The sequence below is a fragment of the Balaenoptera borealis genome, assembly GCF_965194805.1.
Source record: "Balaenoptera borealis genome assembly, chromosome: 1".
Taxonomy (NCBI): domain Eukaryota; kingdom Metazoa; phylum Chordata; class Mammalia; order Artiodactyla; family Balaenopteridae; genus Balaenoptera; species Balaenoptera borealis.
The window spans coordinates 19,421,864-19,444,071 of record NC_138860.1 but is presented as its reverse complement, the minus strand read 5'-3'; the positions used below and the strand labels follow the sequence as shown (position 1 = coordinate 19,444,071).

Below are 22,208 nucleotides of genomic sequence, written 5' to 3'. Positions count from 1 at the left end.
GTCAGCCCCTGAAAACAGGATTATATTTATCATTCAGTAATATAAACCTGCGATAACTGGGAATGATACAAGAACATAAACACGTGAACTGTATAATGCTTAACAAAAAATGCAAGTTTGGGCAGACTCAGTCTGTCTTTCCACATATTTGACTTTCCCCCACCATGATCACTAAAGCGTCGCTGCTTCTGATTTGCTGAGATGCTCCGCTGGACCTTCAGGTGAGCAGGGGACTGCAGAGTGCTGTTGTTCAAGTCACTGTTGGGCCGTGACCTCTGACACAAGTTTCCACTGGATAATGATTCACCACCTTCAAACTATAAGAAGAAAGACCACCAGCATTTTAAAATTAAAAAAAGTTCATAGAAACAATATGCACGCTTGATTTTTCTAATTTCTTCCAAGTCGTACAAGGAGTAATCAGAACTCAGAAAATTTAAAAGTTTGGATACAGAACTGCAAGTTGGCAAACATGAAGGGAGAGAACTGGATAGAACATCATTCCACAAGTACATGTCATCTTCTGTTATCTTGTACAAATGGCTTTGGGTCCTTCTGGGTCCAAATAATAGCTACCAATTATTGAATGGTTATTATATACTAGCCGCCATGCTGAACTTTTTATATATGTTACTTTGTTTAATCATTACAACAAACCTATGATCTATTAACCTGCACTTTTTAGATGGAAAAACTGAGGTTAAGAGATTCAAGAGACATCTTTGGGATTCCAATTCAGGTATAGCTGAGATTCAAACTTAGGATGAAATCTAAAATTTTACCTTCATACACACACACAAACACACACACATTTTTTGTTTTGTTTTGCTTTCTCCACCACATTTACAGAACAAAATTTGGTTTATTGGCTCTGATCAAGAAATTGCATCTACTTAGAGCTAAGCACGGTGTACTGGGGATTGATACACTTTCCCTCTTTCTGTAACAAAGAAGTATTTTGTTGCCAACAAACTTCTGACTGAATCACTGGCAATTCTTATGGGAAATCTAAATTCATATGTGAAGTTGCTAATGATAAAGAGCAGAGAAATACTGATGATGAAAATTTTAATAGATAACAGCTAACACAGAGCACATAGTAGTGTGCCAGGAGCTGTTCTGAGGACTTGAGAAGTATTAATTCCTTTAAACGCTCTCAGTGACCCTAAGAGATAGGTACTATTGTCATCCTCATTTTGTAGATCAGGAAACTGAGGCACAGAGAAATTAAGTAAACTGCCAAAGTCACACAGTTAGTTAGTGGCTGTGCTGGGGTGGGGGAGGGGTGGGAATTCAAACCCAGCGACCCTGGCTCCAAAGTTCAGGCTCTTACTACTTATAGTAGCTTCGTTCGTTTATATTCAATGCAATTCAAACTTCATTTTAATTCATGCACGGGCTGGGTTGTATGCTTATAAAATTAGTGTTTCCTTTATACTTAAATTAATAGGAAAATTAAAGATCTCAGGAGTGAAATCTGAAATCTAGGTAGAAACAGTTCAAAGACTTTAGAGATAATCATTTGTACTATTTCCCACTTCTTAAAATTCTCTTGGCTTGGCTTCTTTGACACCACTTTCCTAGCTATTAGCATCTCTACTGAAGATCCCTCTCCTCCACTATAGTAGTACCTACCTGGTAGGGTCATTGAGAGGATTAGATGAATTAATACATGTAAAGTCCTTAAAACAGTTCCTGGCACATTACTGTGTGGCCCTCTGATGATGAATCCCAAATTTATTAATGCTATTCAACTCATTCCCTTCAGATCCAGATCTTTATATCCAAATGTCTACTGAACAGCTCCAACCAACAGGAATCTCAAATTCAACCACCCGGAACTGAACAAACCTCCCATCTTCCCCCTAAGGTTCACTCTTTTCCTATCTTGGCAAATACATCTTACAAAACCAGTCACCTATGCTAGAAATCTGAGAGTCTCTTATCCTTCATTTCCAACAGGTTATCAAATACTGTTAATTCAACCTCTTACATGTCTTGGCCTGTTGTGGGTGCCTGTCCCCTTATGTCTCTGAGTATCCTGTACATCCCCCTAATCAGAGCACGTTCCACACTGTACCACACTGTGGACCGATTCTCTCCCCTCTAGACTGAGGGCTCCTTGAGAGCAGAGACCTTCTAATCTTTCTATTCCAGTACTTAGCATAGTTTCTGGTACAGAGTAGGTTCAATAAATGTCAGCTGAATGTACTAATTCACTAATAGTTACTATCTAATTATAAATAATTTCATCCTAGTCTACAAAATGCCTCCCACAGATGTCTAATTTTCAACCAACTGTCAAAGCTCTGGGCTGTTCTTGACTCTCGATTTATACCTTTATATTTGCTGTCCCAAAGGATCATCAAAGGTTCAATCACAATTGGCAGAGAGTGACTTCCTTACTCTCTCTCCCTATTATAGACCTCCACTGGCCTTGAGAATTTCCAACTGAATGTATCAAAACACTTGACACTCTACAAGGCAAAATATATCACCAAACAACCTTTTCCTGGGTTCCCACCTATACATTTTCTTTTCAATGCTGTCACCTCCTTTTGTTTCAGTTGCTGTCTTTTCTGCCCACCCAAAATAACCATGTTACCTCTGGCAGGGCCGTTGCACTTGGGCTGCCCGAGCCATTCTCAAAGACGTGACTGTGAACAGGGCCTCTCAGAGCTAAGCAAGGCTCTATGCCTGCTCTTTCAAAACAGAATCTCTCAGTATTCGGAAATAAGATTAGTCCACAACTCAGCAACTTGAATTTTGAATTCTGATAAATAAGAATGTTAGGGTCTTTGTATTATTTTTGATACAATCTAAAATATATTTGCTAACATTATATCTATACTTAGCTGTGACTTAGCTCAAGAAATAATTCACATTAATCTGAAAAGGTGAAAAACTTACTTCAGGTGGTTTTCTACCTAGAAGAATATAAGTAGCCATGACTTCATCATATTTCTGATTTATTAAGGCATCATTTATCTCATCTCGTGCAAAACCCATGGTGACCATGATGTCTAGAAATAAAAAACAACAAAATGCAAATTTTCTGAAAATGGGTTTATTTTAGTAAAGAAACCAACAAAAATGGGCAAGTTTGCCCACATCAGATATGAAAACTAAATTCTGAAAATTTAAAGTGTAACTTTAGTTATAAAACTTCTGGATTACTAATATACAGACACTGTGTAGTTACAGATACTGTACATCCCCAATTCTTCATGCAGAAATTATCTACATTGTGGGTTAATATATTCACAGGCTACTCCATTTCTCATTGGCCAGCACATCCTTGAGCTGAGTTCCTTTATCCAGCTAGACGTAGTATCTGTCTCTCTGTGACACACACAGAACACCTTCTCTCTCTCTCAACACACCCTCAGCCACTCATGGAGTGGTTTCTCTCATCTCTTAACAATTTCTGCTTTACTCTTTGGAAGGCTTGAGTTCCACAGTTCTTCTGATCAGATTCCTAACACCCTACAATGCTCCTCCTCAGCCATTCTGCCTTCAAGCCAGACAGGAGATGACTCAACTGTGAGTTGTTGATGGCTTTGGGAATGAAGAGAGGGAACCGGTTGGGAGTAGAGCACTGACTGGGTGTGGGAGGATGGACCCTGCTGAGATGGTGGGAAACAAAGGGGGAGCCAAAGTGTTCCTCCCTCTAACTCAGTGCCTCTACATTTTTGGTTAAAATACATGCTATGTTTTGCTGATATTTATCAGTCTGATCAGTGCTGATTCTTAAATCAGTCATTCCTCCTGTTAGGAATTGCTGAAAGAAAAGAATGAGGCTTATCTACATTATCTTAATTTTTATATCACTGTTGCCAACAACTGGTTTAGATTATAATATATGAGAACAAAATAAGGAACTTGAATTTTGCAATGTTTAGTGTACATCCGGAGAAAGAAAAGATGATAAAGCAAGTATTTTTCAAATAAAAATTGCTTCCCATTTACATTTTAAACACGATTTTGGTAGACTAAAGGACTCTCACTCTTAGCCTAGGGACCACCCCTCTCACAATACTTAAATACTTACCTATTCTTTTTATGTCATTGAAATCTGGTTCAGGCTCAGCATATGGCTTTAGTTCTTCTTCTTCATGACCAACATTCATCCATCGATCTTTCATTATTTGCTAGGAAATAAACTCTACATTATGTTTGGCCAATCAGAACATTCAACCACTTATATTAGCTCTTTTTTAGTAAATGTGAAATTTATTGGTTCAGTCAACAAGAATCGTGATGTTTTCAAACTAAAGTTACTGTTTCTAGCTTGATTAGCAGGTCGACAGGAGGTGTAAGATTTTGGGACATACTTATATATCTTATGACAACTCTAACCATCATCCCACACACTCACCAAATGAACTGATTCAAAATATACTGCTTGCTGTCTATGCTCCTCTAAAAGGAATATTTTCACATTTGAAAATTTTAACATAAAAACCTACTGATTTTAACCTCTGCTTCATTTTTACATTTAAGATTAATGGAGAGATTTTTTTTTTTCTTGGTCTTCTACCAAATATATACCTGTAATTTTAAAATCGTCACTTACTAAAACATTAGGAAAGAAGAGATCATGGGAAATGGAAATCAGAGTTAGTAATGACAATATAGCTCAGAGAATATGGGAAGAGAGAACGATCAAGATTTAAGCCTGGAATTAGGAATTAGTAAGAATCAGGGTGAAAACAGACGTTGGTGTGCATTACCAGAGTCCAATTTAAGCTGAGACTGTGAAACAACAGTCAATCCCGGGCTGTTAAAAGGCAACCCAGAGGGGGCAGCCTATGGAATGAGGAAACTATTGGCAAACCATATATCAGATAAGGGGTTAATATCCAGAATATATAAAGAACTCCTACAACTCAGTAACAACAAAAAACTGCCCAATTAAAAAAATGGGCAAAGAACTTGAATAGATATTTCTCCAAAGAATATATACAAATAGCCAACAAGCATATAAGATGCTCAACATCACTAATCATCAGGAAAATCAAAACCACAATGAGATATCACTTCATATCTGTCAGGATGGCCAGTGTTGAAAAAAACGAAAATAACAAGTGCTGCTGAGAATGCGAAGAAACTGGAACCCTCGTGCGCTGTTGATGTGACTGTAAGATGGCATTGCTGCTGTGGTAAACAGTATGGAGGTTCCTCAATAAGCTAAAACTATTATATGATTCAGCAACCCCACTTCTGGGTACCTATCCAGAAGAACGGGAAACAGGATCCTGAAGAGATATTTCATATCCATGTTCACTGCAGTGTTATTCAAAATAGCCAAGATGCAGAAACAATCTAAATGTCTGATGGATGAATGGATGGATAAAGAAAATGTGGTAAATACATACAATGGAACATTACTCAACCTTAGAAAAGAAGGGAGTTCTGTCATATGCTATAACATAGATGAACCTGGAGGACACTGTTAAGGGAAATAAGCCAATCACAAAAAGACAAATACTGCGTGACTCTACTTATATAAAGTATCTAAAACAATCAAACTCAGAGCAACAGGAGGTAGAATGGTGCTTGCCAGGGGCTAGGAGGAGGGGGCAAGAGGGAGCTGTTGCTCGATGGTACGGAGTTCCAGTCCTGTGGGATGAGAAAGTTCTGGAGACCTCCTGTGTGATGCTGTGCACATAGTAAACACGACTGTGTGTAATGTACACTTCAAACTGGAAGGAGGATACATTTACATGTGTTTTTTATCACCCACAAACAAAGGCAAACTAATGGGGATTAATTCTGTATTAATTTAGAAAATTTTTCAACTTTTTATTACTATAGGATTCTAGGTTTTCATTCAAGAACATTCTAGGTGCTGATACATTAATATTCTTTTTCTAGATCCTGCAAAGTATATTCTCTATCTCTAAACTTTATTTTCCAATATTCAACTAATTAGAAAAATAATTTTCCATACACAGATTTTTGAGGCTAACCTTGACTCCTCAGGTACCTTCCCTTCAACTAATAATATTTACGCAAAGTCACTAAGCAAAAGACAGGTGCTCCAGACCAGATCTCTGATAACTGGGGTCTATAAGAATACTGCTGTGCCAGATGGGAAGACTTTCCTAAGGGTCTTGGTCACATGATACTGATATATTTTCATTAAACTTTGTAGATAGTTCATATATGCTTAAAGTATGATATGTAGACATATAACACTTAAAAGATTACCACTTTCTTTTTTCGTAGTTGTTATACTGAGATATACTTGACAGGTTAATTATATTGAGATATAACTGACATATAACTTGTCTTAGTTTAAGGTGCACAACGTGATTTGATATATGTATATATCACAAAATGACCACCACAGTATAAAATCCATCACCTCACACAGTTATAATGATTTTTCTAGTGATTAGAAGTTAAAATGTACTCTCTTAACAATTTTCAAATATATAAGATACAGTATTGTTAACTAGTCATCATGCTGTACATTACATCCCCAGAACTTATTTATCTTATAACTGGAAGTTTGCATTTTTTGGCCATCTTCCTTCATTTCTTCCATCCCTTGCCTCTGGCAATCACCAATTTGTTCTGTTTCCGTAAGTTAGTCTTTTTTTTTTTTTTTTAGATTCCACATATAAGTGAGATCATATAGTATTTGTCTTTGTATGACTTATTTCACTTAGCATAATGCCCTTAAGGTCCATCCATGTTGTAGCAAATGGCAGTATTTCCTTCTTGTTTCCACTTCTGGGTATTTAGCCGAAGGAAATGAAATCACTATCTTGAAGAGATAACCTGTACCTCCATGCTCACTGCAGCATTATTTACAATAGCCAAAACATGGAAGCAAGCTAAGTGTCCATTGGCAGATGAATGGATAAAGAAAATGTGGTACACACACACACATACACAACGGAATATGATGCAAGACATACTTACTTCTTATAACCACTTTGAGCAATGGTAATTTAGGTACATTATCCAACTAATTTAAATAAAAGTAGACTCACTACAAATTAAAAAAATAACATTGCTGTCACCCAGTCTTTAGTGATCATTCATCAATAAAGTAAAAGTGTCAGGGAGGGTGCACATCAGGATAAAAAAAAGATTTACAAAGCAGAGCTGTAAATTCCTGCCACATGATTTTCCAAAATATCAAAGTCCTTCCTGTCCCTCCTCCCAAATAGTATGTCTGGCAGAAGCCTAGACAATAATCAGGCAGCAGCATCTGCAGAAGGAAAATTTTGTTGTTGGCAGAATTTCCTAGGTTGCATGGTGAATACATAAAAATCCTCAAAGAATATGATGAACCACTTAGGACAGCTACACAGTACAGTCAGCCCTCAGTATCTGCGGGTTTAGCATCCTCAGATTCAACCAACGATAGATAGAAACTATTCAGAAAAAAAAAATTCCAGAAAGTCCCAAAAAGCAAAACTTGAATTTGTGACATACCAGCAACAATTTACATAGCACTTACACTGTACTAGGTGTTATAATAATCTAGAGATGCTTTAAAGTATATGGGAGAATGTGCACAGGTTATATGCAAATACTACACACCATTTTACATACGGGACTTGAGCATCCACGGAGGTTCCTGGAACCAATCCCTGTAATCAAGCCCGTCTAGTCCTTGACAACTTTACTCACTTCTGCAGCTGGACTGCACAAATATATAGAGGTGGCAGCTCAGACAGTGCTTAAAAATGGAAGTCTTGAAAAATGTTTAAAACAAATCTATAACATAACACAACATTATAAATTAACTATACTTCAATAAAATAAATTTAAAAAACCAAAAAACCAAATCTATAACAAACCCCACCTCTCCACACACACACATCAGTACAAACAAAGGGATCTAACTGTCCTTTTATCAACACATTACATTTTCGTGGCAGCTCTCTGAATGTTTGTTATTATTACGATGAATGAGAATGGGCAAACAAGAAAACTAATAAACATAAGCTAGACATAAATACTTCTGGTTTTTCAAATGAGCTGAAGTTAAGTCCTTAGCGATGTTCTCAAATTTAAGAGCACAATATATATTTTTTATCATCTTTATTGGAGTATAATTGCTTTACAATGTTGTGTTAGTTTCTGCTGTATAACAAAGTGAATCAGCTATACATAGTACACAAATATCCCCATATCCCCTCCCTCCTGCATCTCCATCCCACCCTCCCTATCCCACCCCTCTAGGTGGTCACAAAGCACTCAACTGATCTCCCTGTAAGAGCACAATATTAAGAGTCTGAAAATAATAACCAATGGAATGAGATTTATAAATAGTAGAATCCCAAGTAAGTGGAGGTTAGATGCTGGAAGAATAGGTAGGAGGTTATCCTGCAAGGAGGAATTGGAAGAGAGGCAAAAGCCTGCGAGCGATCCAGGCAAACAAGAGCAGGGCACGTGGGGGACGGCACGTCAGTATGACTACACGAGGCGGGTGCTGGAGCGAGACCAGGGTGGAAAATTAATAGGGACCAAATCATGAAGGTTCCTTTCAATTGGGTAAAGGATATCTCTGAAGAGTGTGATTTTGCAAAGTCTCTCCGGCCAGTGTGTGGAGAGTCATTCAACACTGGAGACTCAGAAATCCACTAAGAGGCTTTAGCTGGAATCTAGGAGGGAAAAGATACCAGCCCGCTCTAAGGGCAGGCAGTGGCAATGGGAAAAAAGACATTTTCAGTATTTGGCTGGTAAAAATCAACAAAACTCTGTGATTGGAAGTGAGGGGAGAGATGAAAGAGCTCAGGGAAAATGAAGGCGATGATGAGGCTTCTGGTTTAGACAACTTGAGTAGAGGCTGATACCATTTACTGAGACACCAAACTCGGGAAGAGAGGTCGAATGGACTGGGAAAGATGGAGCTCAGGTTTAGACAAACTGAGTGTGAGGTGCTTCGGCATATCCAAACAGACATGTCCTGTCAACACTTAGATACTTTATTCTGAAGCCCAGGAGAAATCTGGGCTAGGGATGGAGATTTACAAAGCAGCCAACAGATGATGACAGAGTGGTGGGATTCTCCGGAAGAGCGAATCGAGTGAGAATGAATACTAGAGCCTTAAAGAACGCCAGCATTACCAGCATGTAAGGGCTGGAAAGAAAAGTAATCCCACAAGTAAATGGGGGGAGGAAAAATCTGCAGAGTGACATGCAAGGCAAGGCGAGAGTTTTTCAAAGAGGAGGCAGTTGTGTCCTTTCAAATAAGGTGATAACTAAAAACGTAATCTGTTGTGTTTACGACAAAGACAGGTGAGTTTTTACTGAGAGTGGCTTCACCGAGTGGTGGAGATGGGAATCAGAAGGCAACGCACAGAGGCAAATGGACAGATGAGAAATTGGTGACTGCCGGTGGAGATACTTTTTAAAAAGTCTGGCCAGAAAGGGGGGAGCAAGAAAGAATACTGGATGGGGACTGTGAGGTTGAAGGATGCCTTTTTAAAAAAACTAGAAGTTCTTTAGGTATGGATAAAGGTTGAGGGAAAGGAGTTAGCAGAGGAGGTTAGGATGGGACAGAAGAGAAAGCTTTACTGAAGGAGCAAGGTACTGAGACGGCACATCACACGTGCTAAATCCAGCACAGGAACGAATGGGTAAGTCTTGGACAAGAGAAGACACCTCTCCACTGCAACAGGGAACTAAGGAGGTGGGTGGGGTTCAGACAGTACCGTTAAGAGTATGGTGGCAGGAAATGAAGAGTTCATGACTACTGGTTTCCATTTTCTCAGTGGAGTAGAAGATAAGGATCTTTGCGTGGAATGTTTCCCCCTACTTTTTCCACCTAAGTTCCTTTTTATCTGTCTTACAATGTCCACACAAAATCTGGGCTCCTTCTATCACTGTCTTTCATGGTACTCTGATCTTTGTGTACAATTATGCAACCTGTCATTATGTAAATATTTTGTGTTTACCTGTTAATTATCTCCGCTATTAGACCATAAACCCAAACAAAGAATGACCTGCATCTGATCTGCTCAGTATTGCATATCAAGCACCAAAACATACCCAGCACTTAAATGCTCAATGCATATTTGTAGACTGAAGGAATAAAACCTCGTCTGTGTTACTCATCTGTCCTTCCTCTGCGTTCCCATGGAACTCTGTATATTTCCTATTGTGACTGTTATCATAGTCTACCTTTTATCACAACTCCTTCACTATATTTAAAGTCCTTGAGGATAAAGACTGTGCCTTGTACTATCTTTCTCAGCACAAATGCTTGTTTGTTGCTTTTGAACAGGGCAGTGTTTTAAAATAAGCCTGGACAGAAGCCTTGAGTAAAATTAAATGTAGAGAAGAGATTAACAACAAGAAGACAGCTTAGGAAGTCACTAAAATGCCCAGGAGATAGAGAACAGAGAACTGAACTGGACAGGATCAAACAGAAGAGAGAAAACCTGTAGAGGCACAATCTTATAGCACCTGATGACAAAATTCATTTTGAGAATGAGGGAAAGGATGAAACCCAAGAGGGGTCTGAGGATTTTAACTCAGGTGCCGGGAGGAATAGAGTATCCCTAAGTAAAAAATACAAGAGCGATAACAGATTTGATAGTGGAAGACAAAATATTAAAAGCAAAATTAAGATAATCCAAATTTTCAATTAATCCAATGTTTTTCAATTAAATGGTGTGTATTTGGTGCTCATTTCACAACCATTATTATCTGTCCACATCAAGGAAAAATATCTATGTGGACTAAACCCTGAGGTAATTTGTCTTTTATCTGGGGAAATAAGATTTACTCATAAAACCTGAAAATATTTGAATACACAATAGAATTAACTGTTCAGGACTGTGCTATTAGCAGTGAGTATTAATAAAGATGAAAAAGAGTAACTTGCAGTGTGGGCTGGAGTTTTCAGGGAAGGAATCCCAAGAAGTTAGGAGGTGAACTCACTCTCCAGATATAGGTAATATCTGGACTGGTGAACAAGTGAAGGCAGACGTGAGGGGGGAACAGTGAGGCATTCTCTCCTTTGACTTGGAACAGAGGTAACACGCAACGAAAGAACAGGAGATCAAGTGAGTATCCTCAGATGATGAATTTAAACTTGATCTGACAGGCAATGGAGAAATGCTACATTTTATTAATGAGGAAGATAAGCAACATTTTAGAAACAGCACTGGGGAAGGAACAATCTGAGGAACACAGAAGGAGCACTGACTCTGCTAGTCTTCACACAAAATCAGATTTGAGGCCGGGCTGATCCAGGGAAGGTGGAAAATCACAGTGAAAAGAAAAGGCCGCTGGGCAGTGATGAGACAGAGAACACAGTTTCGCTTTCCTGTCTTAACTGTTCTGATCTCTGGGGGTCGCCGAGTCCACTTAGCAAAGTTTGTCTCCTTAAAAACAGTTGTGTTTCAAAGCAAAATAAAAATAATCCGAGGAAAAATTTCCTTCAGTAAAAGGAATGGGAGGTAACAGTAGGAAGAAAGAAGATCTGCTTAAGCGAACAAGTAGTAGAATTAACTCCACTAGTTCTAAATCTGAAGGTCTTTTAGAGGAGTAAGGCACAGAGAGCAACAAAATAGGGATAGAGGAAAGAGAAGAGCATGTGGAAGTACCTGTCTTCAGTGTGTGAACCTCACGCCCACACAAAATTCCTCCATGGGAATCGCAGAGTTAACACTCAAAGCCAAGGGAGAAGTAAGTGTCCCCAGGATATGGTGGTGCTGGTGACCGCGGAGTTCATGCAACCCTATTCCCGGTGGTTTCAGGCACAGTGTAAACCACTGGCCAACACACAGCACTAGACCAGTTGAACAAACTAGTCCACTTCAGATTTCATTTGAGATATCTCAACATGAGAAACAAGAGGTCCAACAAGATTCCAAACTTGAAGAAAGTTTACCCTAGCCATCACTGTCACTGAACAGAAATGACTACTTGCTGAGAAGTTCTAACAAAATAATTGATTCAGATGAATTATAAAGAGTTAAACAAATTACCAATGGAAACATACACCCTACACATAGGTCCACACTAAAAAATTATGGACTTTAGGCTGGCCAGATGAAAATAATTTTTCTTAAATGGTTTCAACCTCTGTAAAGTATACCATATGCTTCTGAATTTGTACTTAGAAATTTTCATTAGAAAAACGGTTATTATTATTATTAATTGTTTTTTGCTTTATTGTCACTTGAACTGGGCAGACACGAGCAAGATTTTAAAGATTATCTTAGCAGCAGCTGAAAAAGGTGTTAAAAGTAAAAATAAATACTTTTTGAGGAGGACCAAAGATGAGGGAGAACGGGTAATAATGAGGAACTTTGCTTTAGGCTCAAATTTTGTTATTATTTTTTAAGGTAACACAGTCCATCTTACTTAAGGACTGGAAAAATGAAAGAATATACAAAGAGGGGATAGCAGGAAAAAATTTCAGTATCTTTCTAAAAAAAATCCAGACACACCAATATGCAAATAAATAGGAAAAAACCCAGCATACAACATAAAACACAAATCCTTTGAAAATCATGTGATACTGTCCCCCCCATTATGAGTACAATCAGGAAGAGGTGACAGCACTCATATATACAACCTGAAAAAATTATATTAACTGTTTAGATCTAGAAGCAACTATGGGTCAAGCAAGTAGAATGTGAAATTATTTAAAATAAAGATTCTTTAAATCAAACTTCAATATTAGCAAATTACATAGTGAAGACTAGAGCTTCATCAATAACTCATGATACTCAACTAACACCGAAAAAATACATCAAGTTCCATCTCTTAAAATATGAGAATTAACAGGGAAATAGTTCATATTAAAATGTACAAAGCTGATACAAGTCTATAAAGCTGATTAACCAGACTCCTTTAGACAAGCAGTTTAGGGACACAGAGAGCTTACATATGAAGAAGGACACTTAACCTATTCATTAAAAATATTGAGCATTATCTCTAATGAAAGAAATACAAATTAAAGCAATTATGACAAACTGTATTACTATCATAAAGGCATCAAATACTAGAAATTATTTTTATCCAATACTGAAACAAGCTGTGCAGAATATGTACCTTCAAATGCCTTAGGTCACAAACAATCTTTTGGCAATGATAACACAGGACCTAGCAGACTGTTTATACCCTTTGACCGAGAAATTACTGTCTGGAGAATTTATCTAAGCATACGTCCCAAAGGGAAGAAGTACATCACATTATTTTTAGCAAAAACAATGAGAACAACTCACATGTGGAACAAGCAGAGAATAGTTAAATAAACTCTGATACATAATCCAAGGAGAACAACATAGCTATTGACAGGGAAGGTGGTCACTCTCATGATAAAGCAAAGAGTACATACTAAAAACGTTTAAGTTAAAAAAAAAGAATGCAACATGACATGAAAACATTATTACTGAATAAAAATTTATGTTTACACACTGAAGACTGGTGTTTTGAAAATAGCTGCCTTTTATACTTTATGGATTTTTTGGTTGTAAAGTTGATAATAAAGTAGGTATGAAAATAAAAGTGAAGACTAATATAATTTTCGACATCATTGTTATTTCAAGGGGAGTTTCTTAAGATTTGGTATAAAGAAATCTTTTTTTTTTTTTTTTTCCGATGGTGTCAGGTTTCTCTGGAAAATCACTTCTGGGAATTGTGAAGCAGACCAGCCTTTGTATGGTGATATCTGCAATATTATGATAATATTTCCAATGTAGACTCATGGTTCCGTGGCTGGAAAACTTAATTTTGACAAGGTGGAACAGGAAGTTCCAGACTATATTCAAATACATCAAGTTGAGCTTCTGATGAGCAAATGTTTTCATAATAATAACTTGCTTTTACATTCAAGTCAGAGAATTCTAATACTTTAATCCTTCATATTTTAATGCTAAGGATGAAAGACTTAAATATTTGGCCACTGTAAATTAATCATAGTTAAGACACGAAGTATATCTTATCAATCGTCCATAGAGATTTGTAAAATCTACTCCCCCCAAATAATTTTTGTTCTTTATGGTCTTTTTGTTCCTCTCATTAGCTGAGCTGATGCCTCAACTCTGGACATTTTGTTAAGTGACATTCAAGTAAACTTGGCTCCAATGATAAAAATGGGTCATAAAGCAGGATCAAGAGAGGCTTATGTTCCTATAAAATTTTAGAACTTGTATGAGTGTCAACAATTTTAACTATTTCACACAATTTTCCATTATAATGGTTGAAAGTAAGTTTAGAAGAGCGGTAATATGAAAGTGGGCTTTTTTACTGCACAGATGTCTCTTTTAAAATATTATAACATATCCTTTGACCCCCCCAAAGGAAAAAAACCCACAAAAATCATACGAAGTAACTAATCACATTTAAACAAACAATTCAGTAAAAAATATCTGATAATTGATTTACTGATATAAAACATTTAAAATAATTTTCCAATGGAAGTCACCATCCCTTAACTTCCATCAAAACATCATATTGTATCTTTTAGTGAAAAGTACTGTGGTAATACAATTACAAAGCCCAAACTAACCTGAGAGCTCTGTACACAGGGATGGCTCACTATAAGGCGGCCTCCTAACCAGCATGGAGTCCGTGCCAGAAGGCCCCCATTGCTACACTAAAAAAGTACAGTTTAAATGAGGTTAATTCTCTGAATTTTCTACCCTATCTATTAAGGCAAATAAATGAAGACAAAAAAGTACTAGTGAACAATACATGCTGAATCTCTGAAATTATCTTAGTACAGGCTAAAATATTCTTAAAAACAGATGGGCAAAATGCTTAATAAGTTGTTCTGACTGCAGTGTCACAAGGAAAAAAGATTAGACATTTTGGTTATATGAACCTCTGATGTTACTGGCTGTAACATACTTAGTACTTTTTTTAACAGCGTCTGTTATTATAAATAAACTCACATATGCGGAATGTATGTAGGCAACACAACAGTGTGGTAAGAAATGAAATACCTGTTTCCAATATGTTCTACTTAAATATTTGCAAATTTTCTGTACTGATGTTGACAGGGTTCTATTAACTTTTTTACTATCAGATACAGCCATGAAGTATTCACTGGATTCAAATTTCACTATCTTCTTTTATCCTTGAAATATCTGTACTTACTAAATACAAGGTTTCTATATTGGACCAAGCAATTTCTGACAGAGACTAGGTTTTCCTTCTTCTTCAACGAAGTCAATTTTATCCCTATTTTGATGTTGTTTTAACTTAAGACTTCACTGCAGGACAAAGAAGAAATAAGAGTCTTTAGCCAAACCTACTGCACAACCTTTGAGTAGTGAAAGCATCATGTGACTTTCTCTAGCTCTAAATAAAAGGCAAATGAGATGATTTGGCAATTTTCCTAAAAAAATGTGGGGAAAAATTATTGAAATAATGCTCTGTAGTTCCTTGAATATTTTAATTGTTAGACTTTAAATATGGAGTGGAAAAAATTACTTACTTCCAAGCTGCCTCTCTTGATTGGATTCAGCACTAATAATTTCTTCAGGAGGTTTTCACAGTCGGTGGACATATAGAAGGGAATACGGTACTTCCCTCGTAAGACTCGCTCCCGCAGTTCCTTACAAAGCAAAAGAAAGCACGTATCACTGGCTTATGAAATCACTGTGCTTGGGGATAGAACATTAATATCAAATTTAGCTGATACCTTTAAATTCTGGCCGTCAAAAGGCAAGGAGCCACTGACTAACGTGTAGAGAATGACGCCGAGACTCCACACGTCCACTTCGGGCCCGTCGTACTTCTTCCCTTGGAAAAGCTCAGGAGCAGCGTAAGGCGGGCTTCCACAAAATGTGTCCAACTTGCTCCCGACTGTAAATTCATTACTAAAACCAAAGTCAGCAATTTTAATATTCATATCAGCATCAAGGAGAAGGTTTTCAGCCTAAGAGGAAAATAATAAAAAGGACAATGTAAAGAGCCTACATAAAATAAAACGTTCACTGTAATTGTTTCAGATCTCAAACATCTATTTCTTGTCTCTCATTTTTAAGTGTAACATCAAATTGAGAAGCCCAGTAGAGTACTTCAATGTATAACTTCTCAGAATTACATTTATATAAGACTGAATTTTAACACTATATAGGAAGGCTCCACTTATATGCATATATGTAACTGTTTAAGAAAGGTTATTTAAAAACCATTTTCTTCCATAGGTCATTTTAAACCTAAATTTTTTCCTCATGGTAAGAAACATCCTGGAATTGCACCTTAATATGACCTATTCTAAAGAATGTAAGTCAACATAACACTAATCCATCTTGGGCTTAAAGCAACAAATTTACCCAAATATGCTGTTTTAATAGAGTATCACTGGTTAATGCAAGCCTCAAGCATATATTCAAACTAACTGCCAGTCAGGGGTTCTATGACTACTGAATTCATTCCTTGTCCTTTCTTGCAAAACACATCCTCAACGAAGTTCTTTTCTCAGTAAAAGAAAACAACACAACACAGCCTCCATTAGATCTTATCTGTTTTAAGCCTCCTTTTGCTTTTCTAAAACTAGATTCTCTTCTAGGGGTTTATTATGGTAGAAAGAAGTGATTTCTCCCATGTTTTAAAATGCCGGTTTTCTAAAATCTTCCTAAATCAGAATCATTCAATGAAAAAATTTAAATGTACCTTTTATAAATGCAAGCAATTCAATAAAGGATTTGCTTTTGCACATGTTTTGTTTCAAACTCTGTTACAACTGACAGACTAATGAAGTTATAGCTTAGTTTGTAGATGTGTTTTATCAGGTTACAAAAAGGAGTAAAATTTGACTAAAATGAAAATCAGAGTTCTCTATAGTTTATACCACTGGAGGGTCCAACACTCAGCAGACCCAGGCACTTTGCCCATCATATAGCTCTTCCCTCGCCTACTTTCCTTCTTTTCCTTTTTTAAGGAATATTACCTTGGGATATTTGTTTTCATCTTGTTTCAGAAAATAACACATCTAACACCCAAAACTATGCAAAAAATGTGGTGTCACTTATTACATAAATATTATAACAGCACACAGATTTGGGAGATTTATATTAGATCTTAACATTATGGACTGTGCGACAAAACCAGGTTACTTTGATGTTCTGATGTAAGGGCCTGGTCACTGTAAATTTCTGAGGCTGTCTTGGAGCAAGCTAGACTTCTCCCAGTCTCTCTAAAGATGTCTGGGTGGATAGCAAAGTACCCAAGGCTGCCTCAGAAGAGGAGAGCTGGAGAGGGTTTTGAGGTTTCCTCCCAAGAGCATACAGGAAACTCCTGGGTAATGAACATGATTTTTTGCAGATATTTTCCATATAAGAAATGAGATGACAAACTAGGAGTCAAACACACAGGCAGGGAAATAAATAGCCCTCTTCTTTCTCTTTCTTTGAAGCAGTGATTTCCCTTAAAATAGCTGAGGGAGGAAACAGAAATAGAAATATTTGGAGCAGGAGAAAATCTGTAAGCTCAGAACAATGGAGCCAAATTACAGGATGAGACTTTCAACAATTGTTTAGGACAATGTATTCAAATGTAACACAAACTAGTGCTAGTAACTGACAGAGGCAATGGGAAAAGAAGTTGGGAAAAAAACAAACAAACAAACTCCTAGGTATGGAATATGCAAGTTAACTTTGGATAAATAGAGAAAAAGGAAAAAAAAAACTTTCTTAGACAAGGAATTTTCTACCTTCATTCAAAAAAAAAAAAAAATCCATTTGGCCCCAACCATTTCTTTCTTTTTTTAAATTATTTTATTTTTTAAAATAAAAATTATGTATATTTAAGGTATAATACATGATAATTTGATATACATACAGACAGTGAAATGATTACTTAAGTCAAGCTACATACTTCCTCAGAGTTATCTTTTTTTTGATAAGTGTGATGGGAACACCTGAAATCCCTCTTAGCAAACTTCCAGTATTCAATACAGTATTATTAACTTTTTGGATTAGGCATCAAAAGCTCAGGCAACCAAAGCAAAATTAAACAAGTAAGACTACATCAAACTAAAAAGCTTCTGTACAGCAAAGGAAACCATCAACAAAATGAAAAGACAACCTATAGAATGGGAGAAAATATTTGCAAACCACATATCTGATAAGGGGTTAATATTCAAAATATGTAAGGAACTCATGAAACTCAATAACAACAACAACAAAAAACAGATTAAAAAATAGGCAAAACACCTAAATAGACATCTGATTTCATTTCCCCATGAAATGAAACATGGCTCCCATGTTCACTGCCACAAACAGTTCCTGACTATCACACATTTCTTATTCCAAAGTATGCTAGTTTATACTAATCATATGCATTCAATATTCATAAAAACATTTAAAACTTTCTTTATTTCTTTGAACTTTAATGTGAGGATGAGCACTGGCTCTTACATCAGACAAATCTGGATTTGTGCCTTGACCCTGGTTCTGATGGAATGGGGCCTCAGGCATTCTTAATTAGGGACAAAGTTCCTAATTTATGTTATTAAAAGAAGCTAATTAATGGAATCAAATCCTCTAGTATTTAATGCTAGATAACTTCTCATCCACATTTTCTTCATTTCCTCAATGAAAATATTGCCTTTTAAGAAAACATTCCTGGGCTTCCCTGGTGGCGCAGTGGTTTAGAATCCGCCTGCCAATGCAGGGGACACGGGTTCGAGCCCTGGTCTGGGATGATCCCACATGCTGCGGAGCAACTAAGCCCGTGCGCCACAACTACTGAGCCTGCGCTCTAGAGACCGCGAGCCACAACTACTGAGCCCGCATGCCACAATTACTGAAGGCCACGCACCTACAGCCCGTGCTCCACAGTAAGAGAAGCCACCACAATGAGAAGCCCATGCACCACAACGAAGAGTAGCCCCGCTCGACGCAACTAAAGAAAGTTCACGTGCAGCAACGAAGACCCAATGCAGCCAAAAATAAATAAATAAATAAATTTATTTAAAAAAAAAAAAGAAGACATTCCTACGATTTATGTCAGAGCATGTTTTGCCTATGTTCTCTTCTAGGAGTTTTATGCCCTATATTTAGGTCTTTAAACCATTTTGAGTTTATTTTTGTGAGGGTGTGAGGTAGTGGTCTAATTTCATTGATTTACATGCAGCTGTCAAGCTTTCCCAACACCACTTGCTAAAGAGACTGTCTTTCCTCCACTGTATATTCTTGCCTCCTTTGTCTTTGTCATAGATTAATTGATCGAAGACATGTGGGTTTATTTCTGGGCTCTCTATTCTTTTTTTTCTGGCCGTGCATGCAGCTTGTGGGATCTTAGTTCCCCAGCCAGGGATCGAACCCGGGCCCTTGGCAGTGAAGGTGCCGAGTCCTAACCACTGGACCACTAGGGAATTCCGTGGGCTCTCTATTCTGTTCCACTCATCTGTCTGTTTTTACACCAGTACTGTTTTGATTACTGTAGCTTTGTAGTACTGTCTGAAGTCTGGGAGGGTTATGCCTCCAGCTTTGTTCTTTATCCTCAGGATTGCTTTGGCAATTCTAGGACTTTTGTGGTTCCATATAAATTTTAGGATTATTTGTTCTAGTTCTGTGAAAAATGTCATGGGTATTTCGATAGGGATTACATGAAATTTGTAGATTGCTTTGGGTAGTGTGGCCATTTTAACAATATTAATTCTTCCAATCCAAGAGCATGGGATATCTTTCCATTTATTTGAATCATCTTCAATTTCCTTTACCAATGTTTTATAGTTTTCAGCGTATAGGTCTTTCACCTCCTTGGTTAAATTCATTCCTCAAGGCAAAAGAAACAAAAGCAAAAATAAACAAATGGCACCTAATCAAACTTTATAAAGTTTTTGCACAGCAAAGGAAACCATCAACAAAATGAAAAGACAACCGAAGGAATAGGAGAAAATACTTGCAAATGATGTGACCAACAAGAGGTTAATATTCAAAATACACAAACAGCTCATACAACTCAATATCAAAAAAACCCAAACAAACAAAAAAATGGGCAGAAGACCTAAATAGTCATCTCTCCAAAGAAGACATACAGATGGCCAACAGGCACATGAAAAGATGCTCAACATCACTAATTACTAGAGAAATGCAAATCAAAACCACAATGAGGTATCACCTCACATGGGTCAGAATGGCTATCATCAAAAAGTCTACAAATATTAAATGCTGGAAAGGGTGTGGAGAAAAGGGAACCCTTGCCCACTGTTGGTGGGAATGTAAGTTGGTGCAGCCACTGTGGAGAAGAATATGGAGATTCCTTAAAAAACTAAAAATAGAGCTACCATATGATCCAACAATCCCACTCCTGGGCATATATCTGGAAAAAACAAAAACTCAATTCAAAAAGATACATGCACCCCAATGTTCATAACAGCACTATTTACAATAGCCAAGACATGGAAACAAACCATGTGCCTATCAATAGGTGACTGGCTTAAGAAGATGTGGGGGGTGTGTGTGTGTGTGTGTGTGTGTGTGTGTGTGTGTGTGTGTGTGTATATATATATATACACACAATGGAATATTACTCAGCCATAAAAAAGAATGAAATAATGCCATTTACAGCAACATGGATGGACTAGAGAATATCATACTAAGTCAGAAAGAAAAAGACAAATATTATATAATATCATTTATACGTGGAATCTAAAAAATAATACAAATGAATATACAAAACAGAAACAGACTCACAGACATAGAAAACAAACTTATGGTTACCAAAGGGGAAAGGAAGCAGGGGAGGAATAAATTAGGAGTATGGGATTAATAGATACATACTACTTTACATAAAATAGATAAGCAATAAGGATTTACTGTATGGCACAGGGAACTATATTCAATACCTTATAATAACCTATAATGGAAAATAATCTGAAAAATATATATATAACTGAATCACTTCTCTGTATACCTGAAACTAACATAATACTGTAAACCAACTATACTTCAATTTAAAAAAAAAGAAAGAAAATACTACCTTTTATAAAAAGTTGCTGTGAGAATTAAATAAAAACTAATTTCCTTGTACAGTGCCTGGCACAATTAGGCAATCAAAAAGAGAGCTCTAATATATCACATATCTATTAATAATTAAGAAATTTTTGCTATAAAGTCAATCACTTACCTTAAGATCACGGTGAACAATGCACTTTTGATGACAATACTGTACAGCAGATACAATCTGAAATAAATATTTGGATAAAAGATTCAAAATTATTATGGTAAAAACATCTCAATTTTTCCCCAATTATCATTCCAATTTAGAGAAATTACTAACTTGGATTTTAAAGTTATGTTTAGCAATTTCACTGTTCCTTTATTTCAGAAAACCATACGCATTAAAGTTATGAGATTTTCACTTTTAAATGTGGACAATGTGGAAAAGTAGTATTCTCTTCCTAAAATACACTAAAATATTTGTCAGAGTCCATGAAGATTTCTTTATGGGTTGTTATATTTCTCTGTTTACATGATCCAATGTATACACTTTGTAGTTTTGGTCAAATGGTTTATCCCACTGTTGAAATAAGAATTCTGGCACACATGAATCAGCATTCCAAGATAGCTGGCTCAAGTTCAAAATGCAAAACTCTATGTTAGGAATTATACTAAATGTGTTCAAGGCATGTTTCTTCAGGGGAGTCAACTGACTAAGAATTTATCAACCGGGTATTTAGCAATACCTTATTTTTGTCTCTTCATATAGTATAAAGCAAAGGAAAAAATTTTGAGCCTTTAAAGGAAACCTAATTATCAAAAGAAAAGAGGTAAAAATGAAATTTAATCTTAAACTTGCCACTAATTCCGCTGGGCAAAGCATTCTACCCTTGTAACTAGATTTTGTACACCATCTTAATTTTTAACCATTACATAGGGCTCTTTGGGGATAAGTGCTAAACAGGAAAGAACCCAATGGTTTAAGGGCCAAAGATACAAATGAGAAATAGGTTATAAGCAATTCTATGATAGTTATACACTTTATTACATAAAATACAGAAAAGGAAACAATCTGATAGCAATCAACTAGGAGTTACTTTGTACATATAAGTATATCTGATGTATAGGAGGGCCATTTTAATGCACAGCAGAACATTCAATTCTGTGGATTCAGTTAAACGTAAACACAGTTTGAATGTTGAATATTGGTTAGGCATTTAACAAATGGGGACAGAAATGAGATTTTTGAAAGTTTAAAGGTGATGTGAAGTATGACCATGCTAATAGGATACTGGTTAGAAAAAAAAAAACTTCGAAGTAGTACAA

General features: G+C 36.6%; 1 protein-coding gene across 10 annotated transcripts in view; it reads right to left on the bottom strand.

Moving 5' to 3' along the window:
• Positions 1–22,208, bottom strand: part of MARK1 (microtubule affinity regulating kinase 1) — a 149,778-nt gene that overhangs the window by 19,081 nt on the left and 108,489 nt on the right. For 8 of the 10 annotated variants that reach the window (XM_082394341.1, XM_082394342.1, XM_082394345.1 and 5 more), the window contains 6 exons: positions 21,070–21,126; positions 15,632–15,868; positions 15,425–15,544; positions 4,052–4,151; positions 2,911–3,023; positions 164–317 (listed from right to left, as the gene is read on the bottom strand). In XM_082394341.1, the coding sequence (XP_082250467.1) occupies positions 164–317; positions 2,911–3,023; positions 4,052–4,151; positions 15,425–15,544; positions 15,632–15,868; positions 21,070–21,126 (781 nt within the window). The remainder of the gene's footprint in view (positions 1–163; positions 318–2,910; positions 3,024–4,051; positions 4,152–15,424; positions 15,545–15,631; positions 15,869–21,069; positions 21,127–22,208) is intronic. The other 2 variants (XM_082394343.1, XM_082394346.1) reach the window with 1 other exon arrangement.